This window comes from Canis lupus, chromosome 28 (assembly GCF_011100685.1).
Source record: "Canis lupus familiaris isolate Mischka breed German Shepherd chromosome 28, alternate assembly UU_Cfam_GSD_1.0, whole genome shotgun sequence".
Lineage (NCBI taxonomy): Eukaryota > Metazoa > Chordata > Mammalia > Carnivora > Canidae > Canis > Canis lupus.
In genome coordinates this window covers 15,291,182-15,313,092 of record NC_049249.1, presented here as the reverse complement: position 1 = coordinate 15,313,092, position 21,911 = coordinate 15,291,182, and the positions used below count along the sequence as shown (strand labels likewise).

Genomic DNA, 21,911 nt, shown 5'->3' with positions numbered 1-21,911 from the left:
GAGAAAATGCCAAGTCCCGATTTCTCTCCACCTCTGCTCCACCCACCCCGGTCCTTTCCAAAAAATAAAAAAAGATTAGAATTGGAAGAAGTCGGCAGAAAGGCGAGCACCGGCGGCCCCCGGCTGCTGCCCAGGCGACGCGTCCGGGGCGGGCCCAGCCGGTCGCTCTGTCTGTGGGTCGGTTTGTCCGCCCGAAGCTTCACAACTGAGGGGAGGGCACTTCGGGCAGGGTCTCCGCAGCGGCAGTCGCCTCAGAGCTTTATCCTCAGATCAAAAAAAAAAAAAAAAGAAAAAAAGAAAAAAAAAAAAAACCCAACACTCTCATCAGGGCCACCTTCAGCCATCTTGCGCTTATTATTATTATTTCAGGAATAATCTGTTTAATAAAAATAGCTGCGTCTCTAGCCCCCTCCCCCCCATCCTAGGCCCCCGCCCCCTTTTAATAATAATCTCGATAATAAAAATGATCTGCGCGCCGGGCAGTTCTTTCCCTGCCTCTGCTCGCTGGGGCTCTGGCGCTGCCCCCGGGAAGCGGGCGGGGAGGGGGGCGCCGCCGGGGCGGGGGTGAGTCCCTGCGGCCGGTCGGTCGGCCCCTCCGCCTCCGCCTCCGCAGCGAGGGAAGGGCGCCCGCGCCGCCACCTAGCCGAAGCAAGGAGGGCGGGCGGGGGAGGGGCCCGGCTCCGGAGACCCGCCGGAGGGGCGCACAGGGGTCCCCGATCTTCCCGCCACGGCCTGGCCTCGGAGTCTGCAGCTGGGGGCGAGGGGATACAATGGGCGCTGGGCAGAGTGCGGCCGGCAGGGCGGGGATGCGGGCGGGCAGGGGGTTGCGGTGAGCCGGACTCTCGAGCTGGAGCGGAGACAGGCGGAGGGTGGTGTCCCTACATCAAGGCCGGTCCCGCTACACGGGAAGGGGGCGGGGAGGCCGGGAGGGGGAGTGGGAGAGAAAGCGGCAGAGCAACTGCGGCGCCTTTAATCAGCACCCGCTGGCTCGGCCCACCCGGCACTGGAGACCGAGCGGACCCGGAGGGGAGGGGGGCATAGGGCGGGGCGAGTTGTCCGGAAGTGCTGTTACAGCGGCTCGGGCTCCCGGCTCCTCCCCTTTTCCCTGTCTGGAGTTGGGGCTGTTCCGGAGGCTGCGCCTCTTATTGGTCCCCAAGCTGGGGCTCCGCCTCTTCAAGGCGGGGCAGACCCGAGAGCCTCACGTGACTCGCACTTACTTCGGTACATTAAACACTAGGGTGGGAGGAGAGTGCCGTGTTTCTTAAAAGGGCGATGATGCCGCTGCGTAGTGGGACCACCTCTTCCTGGGCCTTTTCACCCATAGCTCTTTTTACCTGGGAGGAAGAGGAGGGTTAGTCGATCCGCTCCTTCGGTCTGATGGAAGAGAGCGGGGAACTGCAAAGGTACGCTGTGGGGCAATTTCCCCGATGTCCTTAACACTTTCCCCCACATTTCTGACGCTTCAAACTACCAAGCAAGATAGGCATTATAATCCCTCTTCTATGAATAAGGGAACGGAGGCTTAAAGAAGTGAAGTAGTCTGCTGGAGGTCGAAGGGTCAGTTAACAAATACTTAACAAAAGCCTGCAAGTGCCAGGCATTTTTCTAGGCCCTGGGGATTCCCTGGAGAACATATACCTAATAATAATAATATAATTAAATATACAGGATAATTCCTGTGATTGAGAGTAAGGGGCTCCAGAAAAGTGACATCTGAGTCAAGACCTGAATATTCAGGAGTCAGGCCATTAACAACCCTGGGAAAGAGGGCTTCAGTCAGGAGAAACAAATGGGAAAGCCATAGATTAGTAGGCATGCTCCAGGACAGAAAGGAGGCCATGTGAAAGACAAGAACATACAGGGTTTTTTAGGTCATGGTAAGGAATTTAGACTTGAAGCTGATTATGAGAAGCCCTCAGATGTGGGATATATTTTGGAAATAGTGCCAGCAGGAATAGATATGGGTTAGATATGGGGTGGAGGGGAATCAACATGTTAATAGGAATGGGATCAAGATATGCTCATCGCTGTATATAGAATATCCTCTTGAACTTTTTTTTTCCTCTTGAACTTTTGAAATGTTTCCAGGTATGTACAATTTTTTAATCCCTCCAAGAAGTTTTTGTTTTTTTTTTTAAGATTGTATTTATTTATTTATTCATGAGAGACAGAGAGAGAGAGAGAGAGAGAGAGGCAGAGACACAGGCAGTTGATGTGGGACTCGATCCGGGGACTCCAGGATCATGCCCCGAGCCAATGTCAGGCACTAAACTGCTGAGTCACCCAGGGATCCCCCTCCAAGAAGTTTTTAAATGACTCTGAGGATTTGGGCCTCATAGCGGTGGCCTCATTTGAGTCTGCATGGTGATAACCATTTACCGAGAAGGAGAGAATTGGAGAGAATTAGATTGGGTAGGGAGATTTTTCAGTAGTTCTAAGTTAAATCTGACCTGGCTCAGATATCCCAATGGAAATGTTGTGAAGACAATCATATATATACAGATTTGGAGGAGGTTTGTACTGAGATTATAGATTTTGGAGTCATCAGCAATTACATTCCAAATGGTAGAACTGAGATTCAAATCCAATTCAGAGTAACCAATGAGTCCCTGATCCTTCCATAAAACCAGAGGGCCTCTCTGATCTAGGACTTCCATCTCCTTATTCCTAATTGGGGGGCTAATGTGGGCCCTTCAAGGACAGAGCCCATGTCTTAAGTACTTTGCATTCCCTCACATGGGAGATATGTTGAATGAATGAATGAATGAATGAATGAATGAATGCTGTCTGTCTGACTGAACAAACCAAGGCGAAAATGATTTTCAAGCCCTAATCCTAAATTCTATGCTTAAAGATGGTATAGAGAAACAATAGAATCTAGCTGGCAGCTGTTGGAGGGTCCTTCTCTGGCTTTCTCACCAATACCCTCCAGGATAATCTAAAGGATTCTTTACATTCCTCACCTTTCTAGACCACTCCCCTTAACTTGTAAGATATCATACTCCTCTGTTTTTTTCTTTTTTTTCTTGTCTTTCTAACCACAGACTTCTCCAATTTCCTTTTTTTTTTCAAAGATTATTTATTTATTCATGAGAGAGAGAGAGACAGAGAGAGAGAGGCAGAGAGATAGGCAGAGGAAGAAGCAGGCTCCATGCAAGGAGCCTGATATGGGACTCAATCCCGGGACCCCAGGATCACGCCCTGGGCCGAAGGCAGGCACTCAACCTCTGAGCCACCCAGGCATCCCAACTTCTCCATTTTCCATCTCATAAATGTTGACAGTCCTCAGAGCCCTGCCCTCCATCCTATTCTCTTACTAATCTACCTAGAGCCTCTCCTAAAGCTTTATTACTGTCCTTATACTGATGGCTCCCCACTCAGTATCTCTAGTCCAGAAGTTCACCCTCCTGGTGGCAGATCAGTGTAGTCAACCATGCCATCCACCCAGATGTCTTACAGGCACCTTGATTTCAATGTATTGAAACCTACTTTTTTTTTTTTTTTTAAGATTTTATTTATTTATTTGACAGAAAAAGAGACCACAAGCAGGGGAGCTGCAGGCAGAAGGAGAGGGAGAAGCAGACTCCCCAAGGAGCAGGGAGCCGGATGTGGACTCAATCCCAGGACTCTTGGGAACTGTAGGCAGACACTTAACCGACTGAGCCACCCAGGTGCCCCAAATCTTAACTACTTCTTAATATTCCCATTACCTCATTGTATCTCTAGCCTGGATTATTTCAGTAGATCTTAACCAGTTTCTCTGCATCTACCCTTACCTCCCCAAGTCATTTCTCAATATAGTAGTCAGAGAAATCTTTTAAAAATATGCCAGAATGTGGGGCACTGACGTGGCTCAGTTGGTTAAGTGTCTGACTCTTGATTTGGGCTCAGGTCATGATGTCAGGGTCATGGGATCAAGTGGCGCCTAGGGCTTCCGCTCAGCCAGGAATCTGCCTGAAATTCTCTCCCTCGGCCCCTCCCCCTGCTCACTTTCTCTCTAAAATAAATTTTAAAATCTTTTTTAAAAATGTCAAATTGTGTCACTCTTCTGTTCAGAATCTCCCAATGGCTTCCCAACTTCAACCAGAATTAAAGTCAAAGTTTTCTAATTGCCTGCAAGGCAATAGAAAGCTGCCCTCTGTACAAATGATCTCCTGTTATTCCCCTTCTTTTATTCTGCTCCAGCCACACTGGCTTCCGCTTTTGTTCAAATACACCTGGTGTGTCTCTCCTACCCCCAGGGTCTTTGCAGTTGCTCTTCACTTTGCCTGGATCATTCTTCCTCCAGATGTCCCTATTGCACACTTCGTCTTGTCATTGAGATCCTTTGCTCAAATGTCACCTATGCAGCAAGGCCTTCCCTGACTTCTGTATTTAAAAACACACCCCACCCTATCCCTCTCTCTCCTCCTCTGCTTTATTTTTTCTCCATAGTACATATATCTATGTACTATGTATTCTATTTTAAACAAATATTATCTATCTCCCATCACGAAAATATAAGATCTGTGAAAGGAGGAATTTTCTTTAATAATGTTATCTCTGGTGCCTAGAATGGGACCTATCACATAGTAGGTGCTCAATAAATATTTGTTGAATCAATGAATGAGTGTCATTCTCTGTCCCTACTGCTTCCACCTTAACCTAGGCCTGCCAGGTCCTTGCCTCTAATCTTGCTCTCTTTCAGAATATTTTCCATCCAACAGGCAGGGGAATGGTCCTCAAATGAAAGCTTCATGCCTTAAACCTTAAGCAAGTTGAGCTCTACAAATCCCAAGAGTTTGGGGGCTTTTGCCCTTGTTGTTCTGTCTGCCTGGAGGGCTTTTGATAATAAAGCCTTTCTTCTTTTACCCTTCTAGTATCCTTCCGTTTTGACTTAGATGTCGCTTCTTTCAGGAAGCTGGTTTTAACCTCCCCAGACTGGGTTGGGTACTTTTTCTATGTCCATAGCATTGCCCTTTAATAGGGGTTACCACTAACTGAGCAATTACCATGTGCCGGGCATCTCAGGCATATTATCTCATATAATCCTCCCCAAAACTCTGTGAAGTGAGTATCTGTTTGCAGATGAAAAAACCTGCCTAAGTCACACTGACAAGTGGTGGGGTTAGGGTAGGATAGAAGGCAGCTGACTGCCTTTCTCTTCTGTGGCTTTTCCTTACAATTGTTTCGTTGTCTCTTTTCCCCACTGCACTACACACTCCTTAAGTCTCCCAGCATATAGCAGAGGGCCTGGCATGCACTTGTTGAAAGAAGGAGTGAATGAATGCAGACTGTGGATACCCACCAGCAGGCATCTTGCCCCTTCCCCCATCCTGTCCTTAGCTCCCTCCCCAAGACTTCCTGGCTGCAAGGAGGAGAGGAGGGGACTGGGTCAGTCCCATGGTGCTCCCACAGAAGGGGCCAGGAGATGGTTGCTCCTCCCAGACCACATCCTGACCTGCCTCCCCCATGCCTTTTGTGACAAATCTCTCCCTTCCCTGGCCTAGCACAGCACTTCCTCACCCCCACCCTGGCCTCCCCACCTCTTCGATGCAGCCTGCAGCTGCCTCAGTGCCTGGCAGGCTGGGTTGACTCACTTCCAGCTGCATTCTCCTTCTGGTTAGGCCAGTTTGGCAAATCTCTTAGGCTCCCTAGCCCCATGGCTCTGGAGCCTGTGGGTTCTCCTCACCCAGGGCCCTGACACTCTCCCACCCCACATGGGGCAGAGCAGATGCCTGGAGGAATGTACAGGGCTTTTGGAGGCAACATGACGTATCACATGGCAGATTTCTTCCCTCCCTAAACCTAGGGTGGGGTCTCTGCTATAGGCCCAGGAGCCTTTTTCCAGAAATAACCTCAGCCTACTCCTGTCTCTTGGAGCCACCTAAACACAGGATCTTGCTATTCTGTACTCTCTGGGGCAGGAGCTTCACTCTGCCCCTGGGTCTTTCTAGGCTGGTCAGATGAGGAGGATTAGATAATAAGCCCTTCCCTCCACCCTGCCCCCCAATCTCCAAGGGGAAAAGAAAAGAGGAAGGGGTGTGGCCCAGGCCATTCTGATTGTCAGTCTGGCTCCAAATCCTCCTAGTTCCCTTGCTTTGCCTGCCAGAGTGACTGCCCCCCCCCCCCACCCCCCAGGACCTGCCCCACTGCTCCAGGGGCCAGCCACAGTTCAGTAGGAGGTCACAGGGGAAGGAGTACTGACCTCTGCCTGGGGAAAATCCCCCCAGCTACAGCTGGTTCTCAAAGAGGACAGAGTGCCTTCATAAGAACTGACACCCCCCTCCCCCTCCCTTCTCATGATACCCCCAGGACTTCTGCCACTAGCCCCAGCAGAACACCCTGGGTGCTACAGTCCATCCTGAGGACTAGGAGAAAAGGCCCTGCTGTTCTCCAAGACAGACAACCAGGCCTAGCACGGAGGGTAAGAACTTGGGGGAGGTCTAGAGGTCTGTGGGTTCTGGGAACCCTTTCTGGGTGAGGACATCCTCTTGCCTGCCTCTAAGATCCCAGGCTGTTGCCTTCTCCTCATGGGGACTGGGCTCTGTTGTGCCATGTCAGGCCCTAGAGAGACAGGAGCTGGGCGATCTACCACCTCCTCACCAAGGCCTTGGCCCAGAGGGGCTCACAGGAAGGGAAGGCTGGCTTGTGTGTCACCCAGTGGGTGTGACAGTTCTGAAGCTGCCTGTCCATCCCACCACTACCAGGTCATGGGTTAGGCGGTTGAATTTCTATGTTGAGAGGAGTGGCCATCTCCTGACCTGAGCTGGAAGGGACATAAGAACCCTAAAACTAGAGGGAAGGAAGGCCCACCTTCTCAAGGGAAAAGGGCTTTTTGAGAGGAGAGAAGAGGAATAAAGAGGGTCTTGACCCACCCACCCACTCCTCTCCCCAGACCTGTTCCTTGCTCCCACACCCCATAACCTTAGAGGAATTTAAGACCAGTGAAAGGGAGCCTGTCTCTGCAAAGTCATTTCTGCATGACTCTAGAGTCACCAGCTGTGTGATCCTGCTCCTTGGCACCCCCTCCACTCCCAACAAGAGTCTTTGGGGACCTTTCCCCACCCTGGCTTCTTTCTAAGTGGCTGAATCCAAACCCACCCCCTCAGCCAGGGCCTCAGGCTTGCCACTCCCCTACTCCAGGCATCCAAAAAGGAGCACAAGATCCAAACTTCTGCAAATATGTTTAATGCACTTAGATTACACAGAGGAAGAGGGAGCAAGAAAGAAACGACATCTAAGTGAGTCACCCAAAAATTCTTACAAAAGTCCCAGGCTGGGTGCAGCCCCCAGGAACCGAGTCACTGTTGACATTAGAAACTAATATAAAATTTTATAAAAGTCTGCTCATTGCAGCATTCAGGTACTTGTACAAAAGGAAGGCTCTCTCTATAGGGTTCCTGACTTGTAACAGGGACCCAGGTACCTCACCTGGCATGGAGGACCTGGAAGCCAGAGAGGAAAACAACTGGATAAAAAAATACAGTCAAGGGAGTTCTCTGCTGGTTTGCCCCATAGGGGCATCAACCTTCGTAATTTTTTCCCCTGCTCTCAACTCAATCTCAAAACTCAGTCCCAAGATCCTCTGTGCATTTTTTAAAATGCTCTAGCCCTTTAGACTCTTCTGAGGCTTCATAGTCCCTTCCCTGAAGCCTGGCCTTTGGAAGAGGAAGAGAAGGGCAGGAGGAGGCACCTGCTCCCTGGCCAGACCTGAGACCTTGCATGAGACACTCTACCCCTCAGAATGACAGCTGGGTCTGCAGCCCTCTTGCAGTCCACCCTGGACCTGAGGAGTCCAAGAGTCTGCCATATGTAGGTGGCAGGCCAACTGCATGGGGGAGCCCCTTCCTCTCAGAAGTTTTAGCCAGAGGGACTCAGAAGGAGGGGGGTAGGACCGGGCAAGCCACAAGGGAGAGAGGCAGATTTAGAGAAGGAGACTTCTCACCTCCCCAGGTCAGTATGTCAGGGCTCCTGAAGAGCTTCAGGGAGGGAGAGAAGTGGTACATTTAGTGAGTACTCACTCTATGCCAAACGCCATGCTGGGCATGCTACACGGTCAGCCTCACTTGGTCCTCAGTGAGGGTCCCCTCTCACCAGCCAGCAGAACCCCCTCCCAGAGGAACCTCTAGAAGGCCTGGTCAGAGATGGTGGATGCTCTGCTACTCCTGCAGAGTCAATGCACCATAGGGAAATGAGACAGAGGCCTGGCCCCAGCTGGACCTTGGAGGTTCCTGACGTCATAGGACAGGAAGGGGCCACAGGTTTCATGGGCTCACGGTCTCAGAGCTCACCTGCTTCCTGCCTGCCTCCCATACTGATGACAACACTTAGCTCAGAAAATACCTCCTCCCCACCAGCCAAAGCAGGCAGGCAGAGGCAGGTCCCCAGAAAGAATTTGCGGAGAGGCAAATCAGGGTGGCATGGAAAGGACACAAGCTAATGGCACCTCTCTGGCCATGAAACATTAAATGATAAGAGCTTCAAAGGCAGGGATGTTGTGATGGGCAAAGGCCAGAAAATGTCCTTTTGGAAAAGTCCTTGGAGCAGAAGGCTACTGCCAACATCAGGTCCAGAGGAGCTTCCATCTTCATTGGTGGAGGCCTAGAGCCTATCTCTCCCAGTATTCCAGGATGATCCACCTTGAAGCTCTGAGTTTGATGGAGTTAACTGGGTCGCCCTGAGGGTGTGTGCAGAGAAGCAGCCAGGGCCTTGTAGCCCTTTGGAAGTCCAAATCTTGCTCCCTGGAGAGCCTGGCCACTGCCCTCATGACCACTGGAGGCAGCTCTTTGGCTGAGTCTCTCATCAGAGGGGTCTTGTACCCCAGGGGCCACCTATGGCACTGTTGTGGTGCCCATGTGGGTGGCAGGTGCAGACAGGGCAGTGTCTGGTCCTCTGAGCCCCCTGACAGACCAAAGGACTTTGTTTTGGAAAGGCCTGAAGGGAGATCTTGAAATAGCAGTCCCTAGAGTCAGGGGTGAGAGGGCCCAAAAGGGAATTGTTGATTCCAGGTCAGACAGCGGTGGGAGACAACCCAAGAGGAGCCCCAAACCCACAGGCCAGAGATAGGTCTATTTCTGGGAGGAAGACCATGAGATCTGCAATAGTGGGGCATGGGACTATGAGACCAGGATGCAGGAAAAGAGGCCCAGGGAATGAAATGGGGCATGAAAGACAAGAAACGAATGGACGCAGGGAGGATGAGGGCCACACAGTGCAGTGTTTGCAAAATCAAAGTGAAGGACATGGTGAGAGGTTGGTTTTTTCCATTTTTAATATGCCAGAGTCTTGCAGCCTGGAGGCTGGGAGGCCTAGGATAGGAGGGAACAGGACAGGAGCTGGAGACCTAGTCCCTGAATGGCAGGTGAGGATGGTCTACATGGTGCTGGGCCTCACCCTCTCTCAGGTAGATGTCGATGGGTGGACAAGGCCTGGAAGAGGAGGCTGGGGTTACCAAGTCTCTGAGACCATGGTGGTCCTTGAACTTTGCCAGGGGGCCTAGTCCACTTGAGAACCAGCAGCACCTCCTCTTAGCCCCAGCTAAACTGAGCTGAAGACTGCACCGGGGCGCATCTCAGCTCTCCCCCCTACCCCAGACTCCACCAGGCCCAGCTGGGAAGAAAAGCCTGTGAAGCTGGCTCCTCTGGGCCCTGGGCTGGCAGGCAAACACTGGCACCATCTCTGGTGGTGGCTCATGGGGAGACAGCCCCAGGCCCTTGTCTGAGAGAATGAGAAAGTTCATCTGGGAATAAAGTTCTGTTTAAAAAACATTATATACACGGCTTCTGGACATCTTTGAAGACCAATAAAATACCATCCGGTTTCTACAAAATAAAATAAGGAGGAAGAAAACCAAACAGGATCGGAGGGATTGTTCCGTGGCCAGAGGAGCTGGCCTAGCAAAGGCTTCCCAGAAGAGAGCTGGGCAGTGTGTGCACCGGCCGTTCCACTCCCTCCTGCCGGACTGCGTGGCAGGGGATAGGTGAGAATGAGGCCTGTCTCCACCTACGGTCACATCAAAGGTCCAGAGTCAAATCTCAAACCACAACCTATGGCAGTGGCAGGAGGGGAAGGTTTGCGTTTGCCCACTCCCAGCCCAGAGGGCTTGGCCGGCTGGGGGGGTGAAGCCCCTGAGCTGCAGGTGAGGCAGGTGCGGTGGCTGCGCAATCTTCCTCATACATGTCCTTTTATTTGTGGGAATCTCTTTTACGCAGTTGTTACACTGGAAGTCACCGGGGAGCAGCTGGGCTCTCCCTTGGCCCCTGCAGGGCCCAACTCAGGCTAGTGCAGTGGACTGTCGAACACCACGTCGGGCAGAATGGAGACTTTCAGCTTCTTTTCAGGCCAGCTGTACTCTTTGGGAAGTTTGAACTGTGGAGGAAGCAAGCACAGAGCCAGAGTGTACACAGTTAGCAGAACTCACTGCCTTCTTTCCAAGTTGCCTAAAGAGATCCCAGAGCCCTCGCCCATGTGCTGTCCCCCAGGTGCTAGGGGCAAGGGAGGCCAACGGTGCCTGGCTTCGATTGCAAATGCTATTCCCAGGTGGGTGGCTGGGGTTAAGCTGCTAGAGTTCCGTGACCCCTTCTTTCTCCTGGCCCTGCCAATAATTAACTGGGGTTGGAGGAGGCCTGTTTTCTAACTCTTTCTTGACTGTGCTGACCTCCCTCCAACTCACTTCCTTGGTTCTGCCTCCGGCCACAAGCATGTAAGGAATCTGCTCCCTGAGGCCCTGGGGCTGGGGGCTGGGGGGCAGGGAGGAGGGTGCAGATGCTAGAGGGAAGCGGCTTGAGGTCTGGAATTCTGTGGTCCAGGCTCTGCCATGGCTTTTCTTGCAGAGGCTGGTGCCGAAGGACCCCGGAACCCGCCCTCTGTGGCCTTTGCCAAAGGGTCCAAAGGGAAGGAGGCCCTGGCTCGGCCTCAATTGGGGAAGAGGGGCCAGACAAGGGTGGCTGAAAGTGATTTCTTGGGCCTGGTGTGCCCCCATCCTGCTCCCCTTTGTTCAAGTTCATCTGTTCCCCAGGGTCCCCAGCCTGAGCATGGTGCCAGTGGGGGCCGGGGAGAGCCCACATTTTTCCTACTCCAGTCCAGGGATCACTGATTTGCTTACAGTTCTGTGTCTCAGCCTTTGGTGTGGGGTGGGGGAAAGAGGCTGCTAGATCTTATTTCCTCTGTATTCAGGGACCTTGCATGTGGTCTGGCACACAGCTGGTGCGCTCACGCTCACGAGATGCTCACTGACTTGAAAACAGGGTCTGCCTCTCATGACCCCTACTGCCTCAGGGCGAGGTGAGAAGTCAGGCCAGGCTGGAAAGGAGGGAAGAACAGGGCCCTCAGCCTGCCTAGAGCTGGAGCTGGAAGTGGACAGGCCTGATGCTTCCTGGTTGGCTCCCTCTCCCTCCCTCTGATGGGGAACTTCTCCAAGCCAGGACCAAAGTAGAGAGTGAGGCAGGGTGTGGGGACAGCCTCTGGACTGAGAAGCAAAAAAAAAAAAAAAAAAGTCATTTTTAGTGACCTACTTTCCTAAGCTCCCCCTGGCTCCTGTCCCTCCTGCCTGGACTGTCCCCCTCCTACCTCAACACCCAAGCTCAAAGCAGCGGTCTGGCGCAGCACCATCCCAGTGAGACACGGCCTCTCCGGAAGCACTCCTGGGCAGCTGGCTCTGGTCTGACTGAATAGAAGCCAGGCCTCAGGGATCAGTGACTCGAGGGGGTTGATTGGCTGGCATGGATCGGGTACTTGGTGACTTTGGAATGTATAAATTTGAGTGAACTTCTGAAGCCACATCCCAGAGGATTGAGGTGACCTCAGGCTCTGAGGAGTTGCTGTCCACCTGGAGACCTGGATAGGGTAGTCTCACCCTGTGTGCTCTCCTCCACCTGGTTGATGTCAGAGGCCACCATGTGCTGGCCCATGTGGCCCTGGGAGCACTGGCAGCTATAAGCTCCAGCCCTGGATGAAAGCTAGCTCCTACATGGCCTCCTTCTGGCTTAAAAGGCTGGCCCCTATGTGGACTCCCCCAGACACACTTCCCGGCAGAAAGGGCAATGGAAGGGTCTGTCTGTCTCTGCCACAACAGGCAGGGGAGGGCCCAGAAGAGCTCTCCAGAGGCCTGGCTAGGTTGCTAATGTTCCACTAACCTATGGGGCATTGAGGCCAGGAAGGCTCAGATCCCACTGGGGTGCTGTAGGAGGCTGGGGGAGGGGAAGGGACTTTCCAGAATGAGGTAAGTCCCTGCAAATGAGGATGCCAGGAACAAGGAAGAAAAACAAAGGGGATTATGGGCTCCATTCCTGCACCCCAGATGAGTAGACAAGGAAGGCACGAGCCCCCACCTGGCCTGCCAGCTCCTCCGCCTGGAAGAGGCAGACCCAGAGGGGAGAGCTCATGGCTGGAGAAGGGAGGAAGGAGACTGACTCCTGGGTGGCCTGAGGCAAGAGCAGGAGTCCCTTACTGCCCACCAGAACTCCCCAGTGGAATGTTCTCTGGCAGCAGGCGTAGGCTTTCTGTTCAGAACCTGCCAGGGAACAGCAGGGGCTGGGGAAGAACTACCAGCCTGAGGGCCCTGGCTGCCTCCTCAGTGAGGTTCTCAGGAGCCGCCAATTCAGACAATTTGCTGAGTGTCCTTATAACAGGGTGGGGCAGGGGGTGGTGGGAAGCCAGAAATAAAGCTGTTTAACATCCCCAGGGTCTCCTTTCTGGCCCATCCCCACACCTCCGGGACAGACAGACTGAAAGACACCCATGGGCTCCTGGGGATTGGAAGCCGCTGTTAGAATGAAACAGGCTTACTTCCTCTGGAGAAGTCAAATCTTCTAAGTCCTCCAACATTTTCTCTACAAACTCTTCAGTCAACAGAATCTGGGAAGAAGGTACAAGACAAGCGTTTATGATTATTTTTTAATATATGGTCTTTTTGTCAACTGCCAAGCCACAGAACTTTCTTCTGGCCATGGAGTAGATATGAGCCTGTTTTAGGGACAGAGAGAAGTGCTCGAAGCCTCTCCCAGACCGTCATTGTTCTCCCCCACCTCCACCTGCCTGCAATATGGCTAGGACCGGGGCAGAGAAGGAAGGGTGTCAGAGGACAATGGGGAAGCAAGGTGGGGGATGTGGGAAGAGAGCATCGCTGGGCCCCAGAAGGGATATGAGTCCCTGTTCCAGCAGTCTGCGCCTCTTGCACGCTGCAGGGAGTAGCAGGGGGCAATGGAGAAGCAGGCACTAGGCAAGAGCCCCATGCCCAGCGGGGCTCACATGCTCCCCCTTACTCCCAACTTGGTAGGACAAAAGGAATCTGTTTGGATTTGGAATACAAGCCATGTCTGGAATCTGGAAATGCCCCGGAAGGTACATCCAAGAATGTCTGAGCTGGAGAATTTGTGGAGATTATGCACCAACCTCTCCCCTTTTACAGATAGGAAAGGGACTCTCAAGTCCTCTTTCCATCTGTAGCATCCACACTTTCTCAGGTCGGAAGCTCCCAAACCCCTGCCCTGATGACCTCATTCAGCCACTGAGTTCTTCAAAACTTCAAGAACCCTCTTCTGCAGGTCACCTCCCAGCTGTCCCACTTCGCTGTTCTAGTCTGATGCCTCATCACCTCATGGCCCCACTATTCAGTGGGCACCACCCCTCCCCTTTTGGGCATTCCTCAACCCAATGGGCCATTTTCCCAATGGCTCCTCTGCCCAGGCTGGCTCTGCAGAGCCAGGCCAAGCTCACACCAGGCCCAGGCTGAGGATGTCTTTCCTCTTCCCTCCAACTTTCTCCTCCCTGTGTTGGCCCAGGGGGCCTCCTGGCCTCGGCACCAGATCCTTCTACACCTCTCCCGGTTGTGGCTCCACCGACTTCTGGTTTGCCTCCTCCAGCAAACTCTGAAGGCCCTGGGTGAGGCACAGAGGGGGAAGGACAATGAAGACCAAGGTGAGGGACTCCAGTGAGGGAAAGCCCTCTAGAAGGATGGGGATCAAGAACTTGAGAAAATACCCCTCAGGTTCTCCTGGGAGTTGTCCACTCTGGTAAGTGGAATATCTATATATCTAAAATACAGTCAGCTTGTGAGATTAAGTGAAATGATGCAGAAGAGCAGCAAGCAGGGTCTCTGGGGACCCCACAGGATGGAGGACTCCAAGGGAAGGAAGCTGATGGGGTGGAGGTACGAGCAAGGAATGAGAAGCCTGAGTGAGGAAACCGCCGCTGTACTAGGCATTGTGCTGATAGCTCATGTAGCTTATCTCCTCTAGTCTCCTCCCAGATGAGGAAACTGAGGCATAGGCAGGTTATGTAATGTGCCCAGTATCACATGGTTTGTGAGTGGCTAAGATAAGACCATATCCCAGTCATGTCTGGACTCTAAAGTAGTGCCTGAGGTATAGTGTCCACATCTGGGGCTCTTCCCCACACAGCATTTATGCATTTATTTACTCTTCCACTCATCTGCCCACCGATCCATTCAATTCCACAGCACTCCCTAGGTGCCTCTGCTAGGCCTGGCCCTGGATGGAGCCCCAGGGACACAGGCATGAGAGCAGTCCATACTCTACCTGGACATCCACCCTTTCTTGGTTGACAGGGAGCCGAAGAATGTCTCCTTCCCAGGCTACAAGCCAATAGTCAGTAACAAAATAGCTCTGACCACTGGCTCCCATCTCACCAAAGGTTTTTCTGTTTGAGGAGCTCAAGCCTCAAGTGAGGACAGAAACCAGATTTAGATGGGCAAAGTCAGTCCAGGGAGATGCCCACCGGAGGTGGCCCCTACCGCCCCCCTTCTTCCTCCAAGTGCTCCAGGTGGCTCCTTCCAATCATACCCCAGTCGTCCCACTTCCAGAGCCCTCTCTACTCCTCTTACCCCAGGGTTTTGTCCCTCCCTCCCCCCCGTCAAAGTCCAGAGTTTCCCTACCAGTTATCACCAGTCTGCTTGAGTAGCACAAAAGTCACATTCATATTTTTGGCATTTCCGGGGCTTGTTGCCATCTCTGCAAATGCTAGCACAAACACAAGCATACCTAAAACCCAATTATATTACAATGGCTCCAGTCCGGGCCAGGCTGGGCTGATTTCTAGCCCACAAATAATTTAGAGGGAGGGACTTTCTGCCAGAAAGGTAAATAGGCCCGGGACTGTAGTGCTGGGGCTGAGGTAGAGAGGAGGGTTCCCAGGGACGGCGACCACCCAGTGAGACACCAGAGAGCTGTTACTTAACAAGGGGAAAGGCAACCCCACCAATGCTGAGCTCAGTCCTAAGCCAGTTCCTCTGACAAAGGTCTGGAAGAGGTAGTGGAGAGAGGGTACGTTATGGTGGCTTTTAGCAGAACCACCACCAGTGCACACCATCTGTGTGTGGACTCATTTTATACTCAGCTGGGGGAGGGGATGGCAAGACCAGAAAAGAGGATAAACCCTGGTTGCTCCTCAATTTTCACTTTTGGTGACTTGCTGGTTCCTGCTGGAAACTTCACATCATTTTAAGAGAATTGAACAGAGAAAATTATACACAAGATCTGCATGATATTAAGGGTGACATTCCCTGCAAAGAAACACGACAGACTGTCATAGCTCCAGGCATCTAATTTAATTTCCTTTGGGAGTTAAACCTTAGAAGCTTGGATTGAACAAACAGGCCCTGTTCTTTGTATATTTCAGACCTGGAGCTGAGAATGTTAACAGATCTTATCAACAGGACACTGGAGATAGACAACTGTGACGGAGCAGCTCCTGGGCGCTCTCCTGAGCAACAGACGCGCCGTTGTGATGCAACTGTGGGAAAAGCCTGTGCAGTCTGGGGCTTGAGGCGCTGGAAACTCACTGGGTCCCCATGGGGCTGCCTGGCTCTGCCACAAATAATAACAGGATGGTTACAATGCCAGTAGTAATGATAACACCACTACCAGCAGAAGCACTACCTCTTCCATGTGCCAGGCACTGGGCTAAGGGCTTGACTGGCATCATTTCAGTGAGCCCTCCTGGCGGTCTTGCAGAGGAGGTAACTGTCACCCCCATTTTGCAAATGAGCAGGTGTTGAGAGGAGATAAGGCTCCTGGACTTTAGAACAGTGATCTGACCCCATTGTGGTACCAGATACATTCTTCCGGCCTGGGGAAAACACCCCAATTCTAGAAGCCTTATATACTCAGGACTAACTCTTCTCTTTCCTCTGATGGGGGAGGTGAAGGTGACTTTGGCTTCTACCAATGGCTGAGAAGACCAGTCATCCCAACCCAACCAGCCACACACCTCCTCAAGAGGAACAGCCCTGCTCAGCTCAAGAGGGCTGAAGTCCTGAGCATCAAAGGCACCCAGCTGCTCAAAAACCAAGTTGGCCACTTGGAAAGGAAGGCAAACCATACCCAAAGATCATGTCCAAGTGGGAACAGCAAGGCACATTTACAGGCCAGCTTAGTAAATGCATACATAAGGCAACAGTTACTCTAGCCCAGAAAACAGCAATAGAAATAACAGTAATAATACGGAAAATGACAATACTACTCAGTAATGTCTGCACTCACCAAGAGCTGGGCATAAAATGCTTATGTTTGTGCACAAATAGCCTGTAGAGGGAGGAGGCTCTCTAGAGAGCAGCTAACTCCTCTGGGAATCTTCTGAAACTATGGAGATGTCATCCAGACGTTCTAAATCGGAATACCCCGACAAGGCCAAGGCACCTGCATTTTTGAGGCACCCCAGGAATCGTGGAGTGGAGAATACTCAGACACACACAGGGGGAGGGGTTTTGGGCACAGGTTTAACCAACAGAGGTGAGTTGGTGGCTGCAGCTTTACCATCATCTAATTGGCCAAGCTGTGAGGGGAATAGTGGCTCTGCTCCCCACCTCAACCTCCACTCTTGGAATCCAGACCAACAGCCTTCTCCAAGGTGTTCACACCAGGTACCTTAGGACAGCCAGGCTGGTTAGTGATGAGGGAGGGCTGTCAACAATCTCCCAATTCCCCAGGCCCCAGCAAGTTCCAGAAGGAACCCGAAAAGTGATCTTTTGTGGTGCCTGCTCTGGGCAGGCTCTGCTGTGCTGCAGGCAGAAGCCCAGCTGCTGCAGATCTGATTCAAATGTCTGTGGTTGGTGCTATTTCTGAGTCTGCAAACAGCGCTGACAATGCCCACTCCTTCCCCTCGATATGACAATCCACACTTTGTCCGGGGCCCTGTTTGCTCTTCGTGTTGACACGTTGTTCTTGCTTCCCGACAAGTTTGGCTTTCTTTTTCCTTCTCTTTCCTTCTTTCAGAGGCGGAAATGTGTTGTTTATAGGGCAGGGCCTGCCAAGGAACTGCTCTGGCGCCCACAATGGCCAAGGAGGCGGCAGGATGAGGATGCAGTCCGGTCTGTGTACCCCCAACTCCAATGGGTCAGACGAAAGCCAGAAAACAGCTTGGAGACCCCCCAGACTTGGGAGCAGAGGTGTGTGTGGCACACATTAATTTCCTGTTCTCAGTGGGTGGTGAGAAGTTGGCTCTGGTGGCCAGGAGCAGGCTCAGACTCCTCCTGCTCTGGTGCCTGGCTGATGAGGGCACAGCGGGCCATCACAGTCTTCTCCCCAGGCACAGTGGTGGGATTTAATCATATCTGGGTGTAACCCTGGACAATGAGGTCCCATGGCAGCCCAAGCAAGGGTCTCCAGGGAGAACAGGTTGTGGCCAGGTTCACCAATAGAAGGAGAATCAGTAGAGATGCTGGAGAGGAACTGCACAGGGCCTGGGCTAGGGACTGCCAAGTGTCTTCCACACAATGTCCAAATGGGTGGATGGGGACAGGAGGAGGTGGGGACTTGTCCAGAGGACAGTGGTGAGTCAGCCACCAGGCTAGGATGAGAGCCCAGCAGTGATTCCCAAACTTGGCCTGGAGTGGCGAGCCCACTCAGGACAGCAGCTGGGCATCTTCTCCCAAGCTAAAGCCTCCCATCAAGGCTGGTAGGGAATGGCTGGGAATGGGGGTGCCACCTGGGTGAATTGTTAGACACCACACAGCTGAGAAAGCATTGCGGGGCTTAAAAAAATATTCTCATATTTGGTGGTGTGACCTTGTGACCTCTGGGGCAGACTTCTCCCACTTCAGATCAACCCTAGCTGGGGACTGATGAACCACTCAGTCTGGGCCGGGCTCCTGCTCAGAAGACTAACAGCCCAGTGTTGACAGACTCAAGGGAGAGAGGCTTGTTAAAGCTACCAGGCTATGGAATGCTGGGGGAAGGTGTGCAAGAAAGGATGTTGGCAGGCCTCCCCCAGGATCTGAAGACCCTCCTGCAAAGCTTTGGAGTTGGCTGACAGGCTTTCCAAACTCCACAAGGATGAAAACAGCAGATGGTAGGGCAGATGGAGTCAAGGTGTTGACCTCCGGAAACTGCGAAGCCTATAGAATTGGAGGATTCCTGCCTTTCCAGCTCCTCCAGGAAGCAGGGAGTGTCCACTGAGTTCACCCTGGGGTTGCAGACAGCCCTGCCTTTCCATATGCTGGGACCTGGGCTTCCTTGGGGCTGGAGAGATGGGGGGAGGAGAGGTGCAGGACCAGGAGAAGGCAGGTGCGCAGGCCTGTTTGGGGCCACTCCACATGCTCCAGTGAGGTCCCCGATTCCCTCTACCTTTTTCTTTCAGCCTCTCCTCTGTCGCTCTTCTCTCGTGCAGGGTGTCTCTGCCATGCCTTTTCCCCAAGAGATAACAGTCCTGGGCTGGTAGCCAGAACAAAGTGCCAGGGCTGGGCGCAAGGGCTTCCAAGGCTGTTGAGGCTGATGTAAGAAAGTCATCCTGGCCCTCCTCATTCAGCTGGGATCAACAGGGAGCGTTCAAGTAGCAGCCAAGAAAACAGAAGTCTGGAGCTCTTCACGTATGTGGGCCTGCTGTATTCAGCTCCTTCCTACTCCTTCTGTCCCCAACAGGCCTGGTACACAAGGGCCAAGGAGACACCCCTGCTCTTGGGAGAGTGAGTGAGAGACTCCTGTGGGGGGAAAGGGTCAGTCCCCTGCATGTTGGGGAACCCCCTCCAGAGGGGCCTGGCACCATTCTTGATCCAGTGGAGTGGCCCTTCCTCGGTGATGAGCCTGACGCCAGGCCTCCATGAGGTCCTGCAGACTCCTGGTAGACCAGCAGCGCCACAGGGAGCCTGAGAGGCCCCCAAGTAATTACAAGCCTGGATTCCCACAAGCTAGGGAGCTGCCTGTGACCACAATGGCAAGACCCTAAAGGGGAAGGCAGGCTGGCAGTCAGAAGCAGAAAGTGCTGACTGCTTTGGGGGTGGGGAGGAGGGCTGCTGTGGGTGTTGGCTCCATGGCTGAGGACTGGCTGGGGGCAGAGTCAGAGGGTTTCCCAGAGCTCCCTGGAAAGGGCCTGAGAAACCCCTCGGTGAGTTGAGGGTGCATGCTTGGGGAGTGGGGCCCCAGCCAGCCTTCCTGGGAGCTCCCCTGTGAGCTGGCCCATGGTGGACCACACTAATGAGCCCATAACACAGGCCTTTGATTAAGCAGCTCCCAGCACAGCAACTTTATTGAAACATGCCGAGGCAGCGGCTGGTTCCCACCGCTCTGGTTCCCTGGGCAACAGTGCATGGGAGGGGCCATGCCCAGTGCTTCAGTTGCCTGAGGGGCTGCCCAAGGGTGAGGGGAATGGACCTGGGAGCACAACACCAGTAGCTCTGGGATAAGGGGCCCTGGGACTGGGGTTGGGGGTCAGAACTCTGGGGGCACGGAGGGGCAATGTCACATCTGCTGAGTCCTTTGGGGGCCAGGGCTCCTGGGCTGCTGAGAATGGAAATGGTGAGCATCCCTTCCTCAGGGTAGGAAGGTATTCCAAGAATGGCAAGACTCCAAGGACAGGTTCAGAGGTGAAGATGTAAGATGTAACGGGAGAATTTCTTCTTGAGTTTGGAGAGTCTCTGGTCCCTACTTTCCTAAGAAAATGTTCTTGAACCTTCAATACACATAAGTGCTACCTGAGGACACTTCTGAGACCTGTGAGCACAGTCACCTACTGGGAATGATGACCTGTGAACTCGGCTCTCAGGGGATGCTGGGTTCTCCTGCTGGGGCCCTACCTCCCCCTTCCTTGTCAGTTCTGCCCAGGTAGGAGGCAGCCCTCCTTCTCTCCATGGAGGCAGCCTGGCTTTGGAGGACATAGCTGGGGGTGATGGGGAGGTCCTTTCCACTTGTGCAGTCCTAGTTTCAAATGTTACACTTCAGAGCTTTTGCTACAGTAACTACCAACACTACATGGACAGAACTCTAATGTTACCAAGTGGGACTTTTAAAATGTATTTATAACTTTATGGTTCAAAGTAATTTTGTTATGAAACAATGTAATAACAACAGTGGAAAAAGGCAAGATAATTTATGGAACACAATATTCCTAAAGCACTAGCTTCCATTTCTACCTCATTCTGTCTGAGGAGTGTGGTTGGTGTCCTTTGTTTGCTGTTTGTTTTAATTAAGGGTTAGTATTTGGGTGGGGGGAGGAGGGAAGAGGCCCGAAGGAGGAAAAACTCAGCTGCAAGCTCTCTCTCTCTCTCTCTCTCTCTCTCACACACACACACATGCCCACACACACACACACACACACACACGCCCACATTACCAGTAAGTATGCTTCACAGACCCCCCAGACTGGGTTAAACCCACAAAACCAGCATAATTCCCTTCCCCTCTACTATAACCACCCCTCCACACACCACAAACAAGGCATAGTCAAGTTGTGCATTAGGGCAGATCCCCTTTCTGGATACTCCTGAGAGAGGTAAGGTAGATGTTCTTCCTCCCAAATGCCAACAAAGATAAAAGGGTGTTGTTTCCCTAATATATCTGGGAGTGTGCTGGACCAGCAAAGTACCCATTAGAGACCTGGGACAGGGTGGGGGCTGGAAGGAGGCCTGTGGCTCTCAGGCCCCAGCACCCCACTTGGCAGTGTCTCTGAAGCTGTGCTCCAGCCAGAAGAGCAAAGGAAGCACAGAGTGTTCTGGACAAGCCAGCAGGTTTCTGTGTAGAAAAGGTTTCCACTAGGAGGAAAAGGAAAGCCATTAGATGAAGAGAATGGGGAGGCTCTGTCTGCTGAGGCCTGCTCATCCCAGCCCTGGTCCAGGTCCACATGCCCATTTTCTAGGAATTCTGGTGAGATTTCCACAGAGCCACTTAAGAGTGGCTTCCATACTTCCTCCTATTCTGTTCACCCTTGGTTTCCTGGACTTTGGTTTATCTAGGGTGCAGGAAGTCTCACATCCCTCAAATCTGGATTTCCATGGCAAACCAATGGCCAAGGCCTAGAGAGTCATCCCTGGTGTCTTGAGTGATGGGAGGAGAGGCCAGGAAGTGCTCTAGAGCTGATGGGATAGGCAGCAGCATCCACACTCCACAAGGCTTCCCATAGCTAGGCCCTCTGGAAGGGAGTCACCAAGAGCTGCTGAGGGAGGAGAAGGAGGGGAGGGAGAAGGCGGGTGTGGGAAGAGCCCACAGAAAGAAGGTAGGGACAAGAAAATGAGCCTTCTCACTTGTAACCAGGGTCCATGGGCTGCGTAAGGGTGCTCCTCAGTGGCAAAGGCGCCTTCCACTCCCGTGGAAACGAATGTGATGGCCATGTCACCTGTGATACTTTTATATGTAAAGTGCCGTCCATGCAGGAGTCTGCCCCTGGGGGTGGGAACACGGAGACAGTGAGTGGCAGGCCCCGGCCAAGGGACAGGGTGCCCAGCAAATGCCCTCCTGCCTGCCCAACAACAGGGGACTGTAACTGAACATGTTCATTTCAGCACCTTCCAAGGGAAGCCCCTCACAAGCTCTCTACTGTCATTCCTCCAAAGTGCTCAAAGCTAGCAGAAACATTAGATCAGCATTCAAAGGGTCTGCAAGGGAGTGGAATACACCTCCTTCATGTCCTGGTGAGGAAATTGAGGCCAGAGAGGGCAGTTAGCAATGTGCCCAAGGTCATGCCCAGAACTAAGAGTGGGATCA

General features: G+C 52.6%; 1 protein-coding gene and 1 long non-coding RNA gene across 3 annotated transcripts in view; one reads left to right on the top strand and one right to left on the bottom strand.

Annotated features, from left to right (window-relative positions):
• The first annotated feature begins 1,063 nt into the window (after positions 1-1,063).
• Positions 1,064-20,318, top strand: LOC111093060. Its single transcript, XR_005380527.1, has 5 exons — positions 1,064-1,403; positions 6,295-6,406; positions 15,619-16,861; positions 17,214-17,386; positions 18,607-20,318. It is a non-coding gene; the product is annotated as an uncharacterized LOC111093060 (long non-coding RNA).
• The window catches only part of SUFU (SUFU negative regulator of hedgehog signaling), a 122,240-nt gene continuing 107,476 nt past the window's right edge, over positions 7,148-21,911 (bottom strand). For both annotated transcript variants that reach the window (XM_038578647.1, XM_038578648.1), the window contains exons 10-12: positions 21,452-21,590; positions 12,769-12,837; positions 7,148-10,350 (exon numbers count right to left, since the gene is read on the bottom strand). In XM_038578647.1, coding sequence (XP_038434575.1) covers positions 10,261-10,350; positions 12,769-12,837; positions 21,452-21,590 — 298 coding nt within the window. In that variant the 3' untranslated portion in view covers positions 7,148-10,260. The remainder of the gene's footprint in view (positions 10,351-12,768; positions 12,838-21,451; positions 21,591-21,911) is intronic.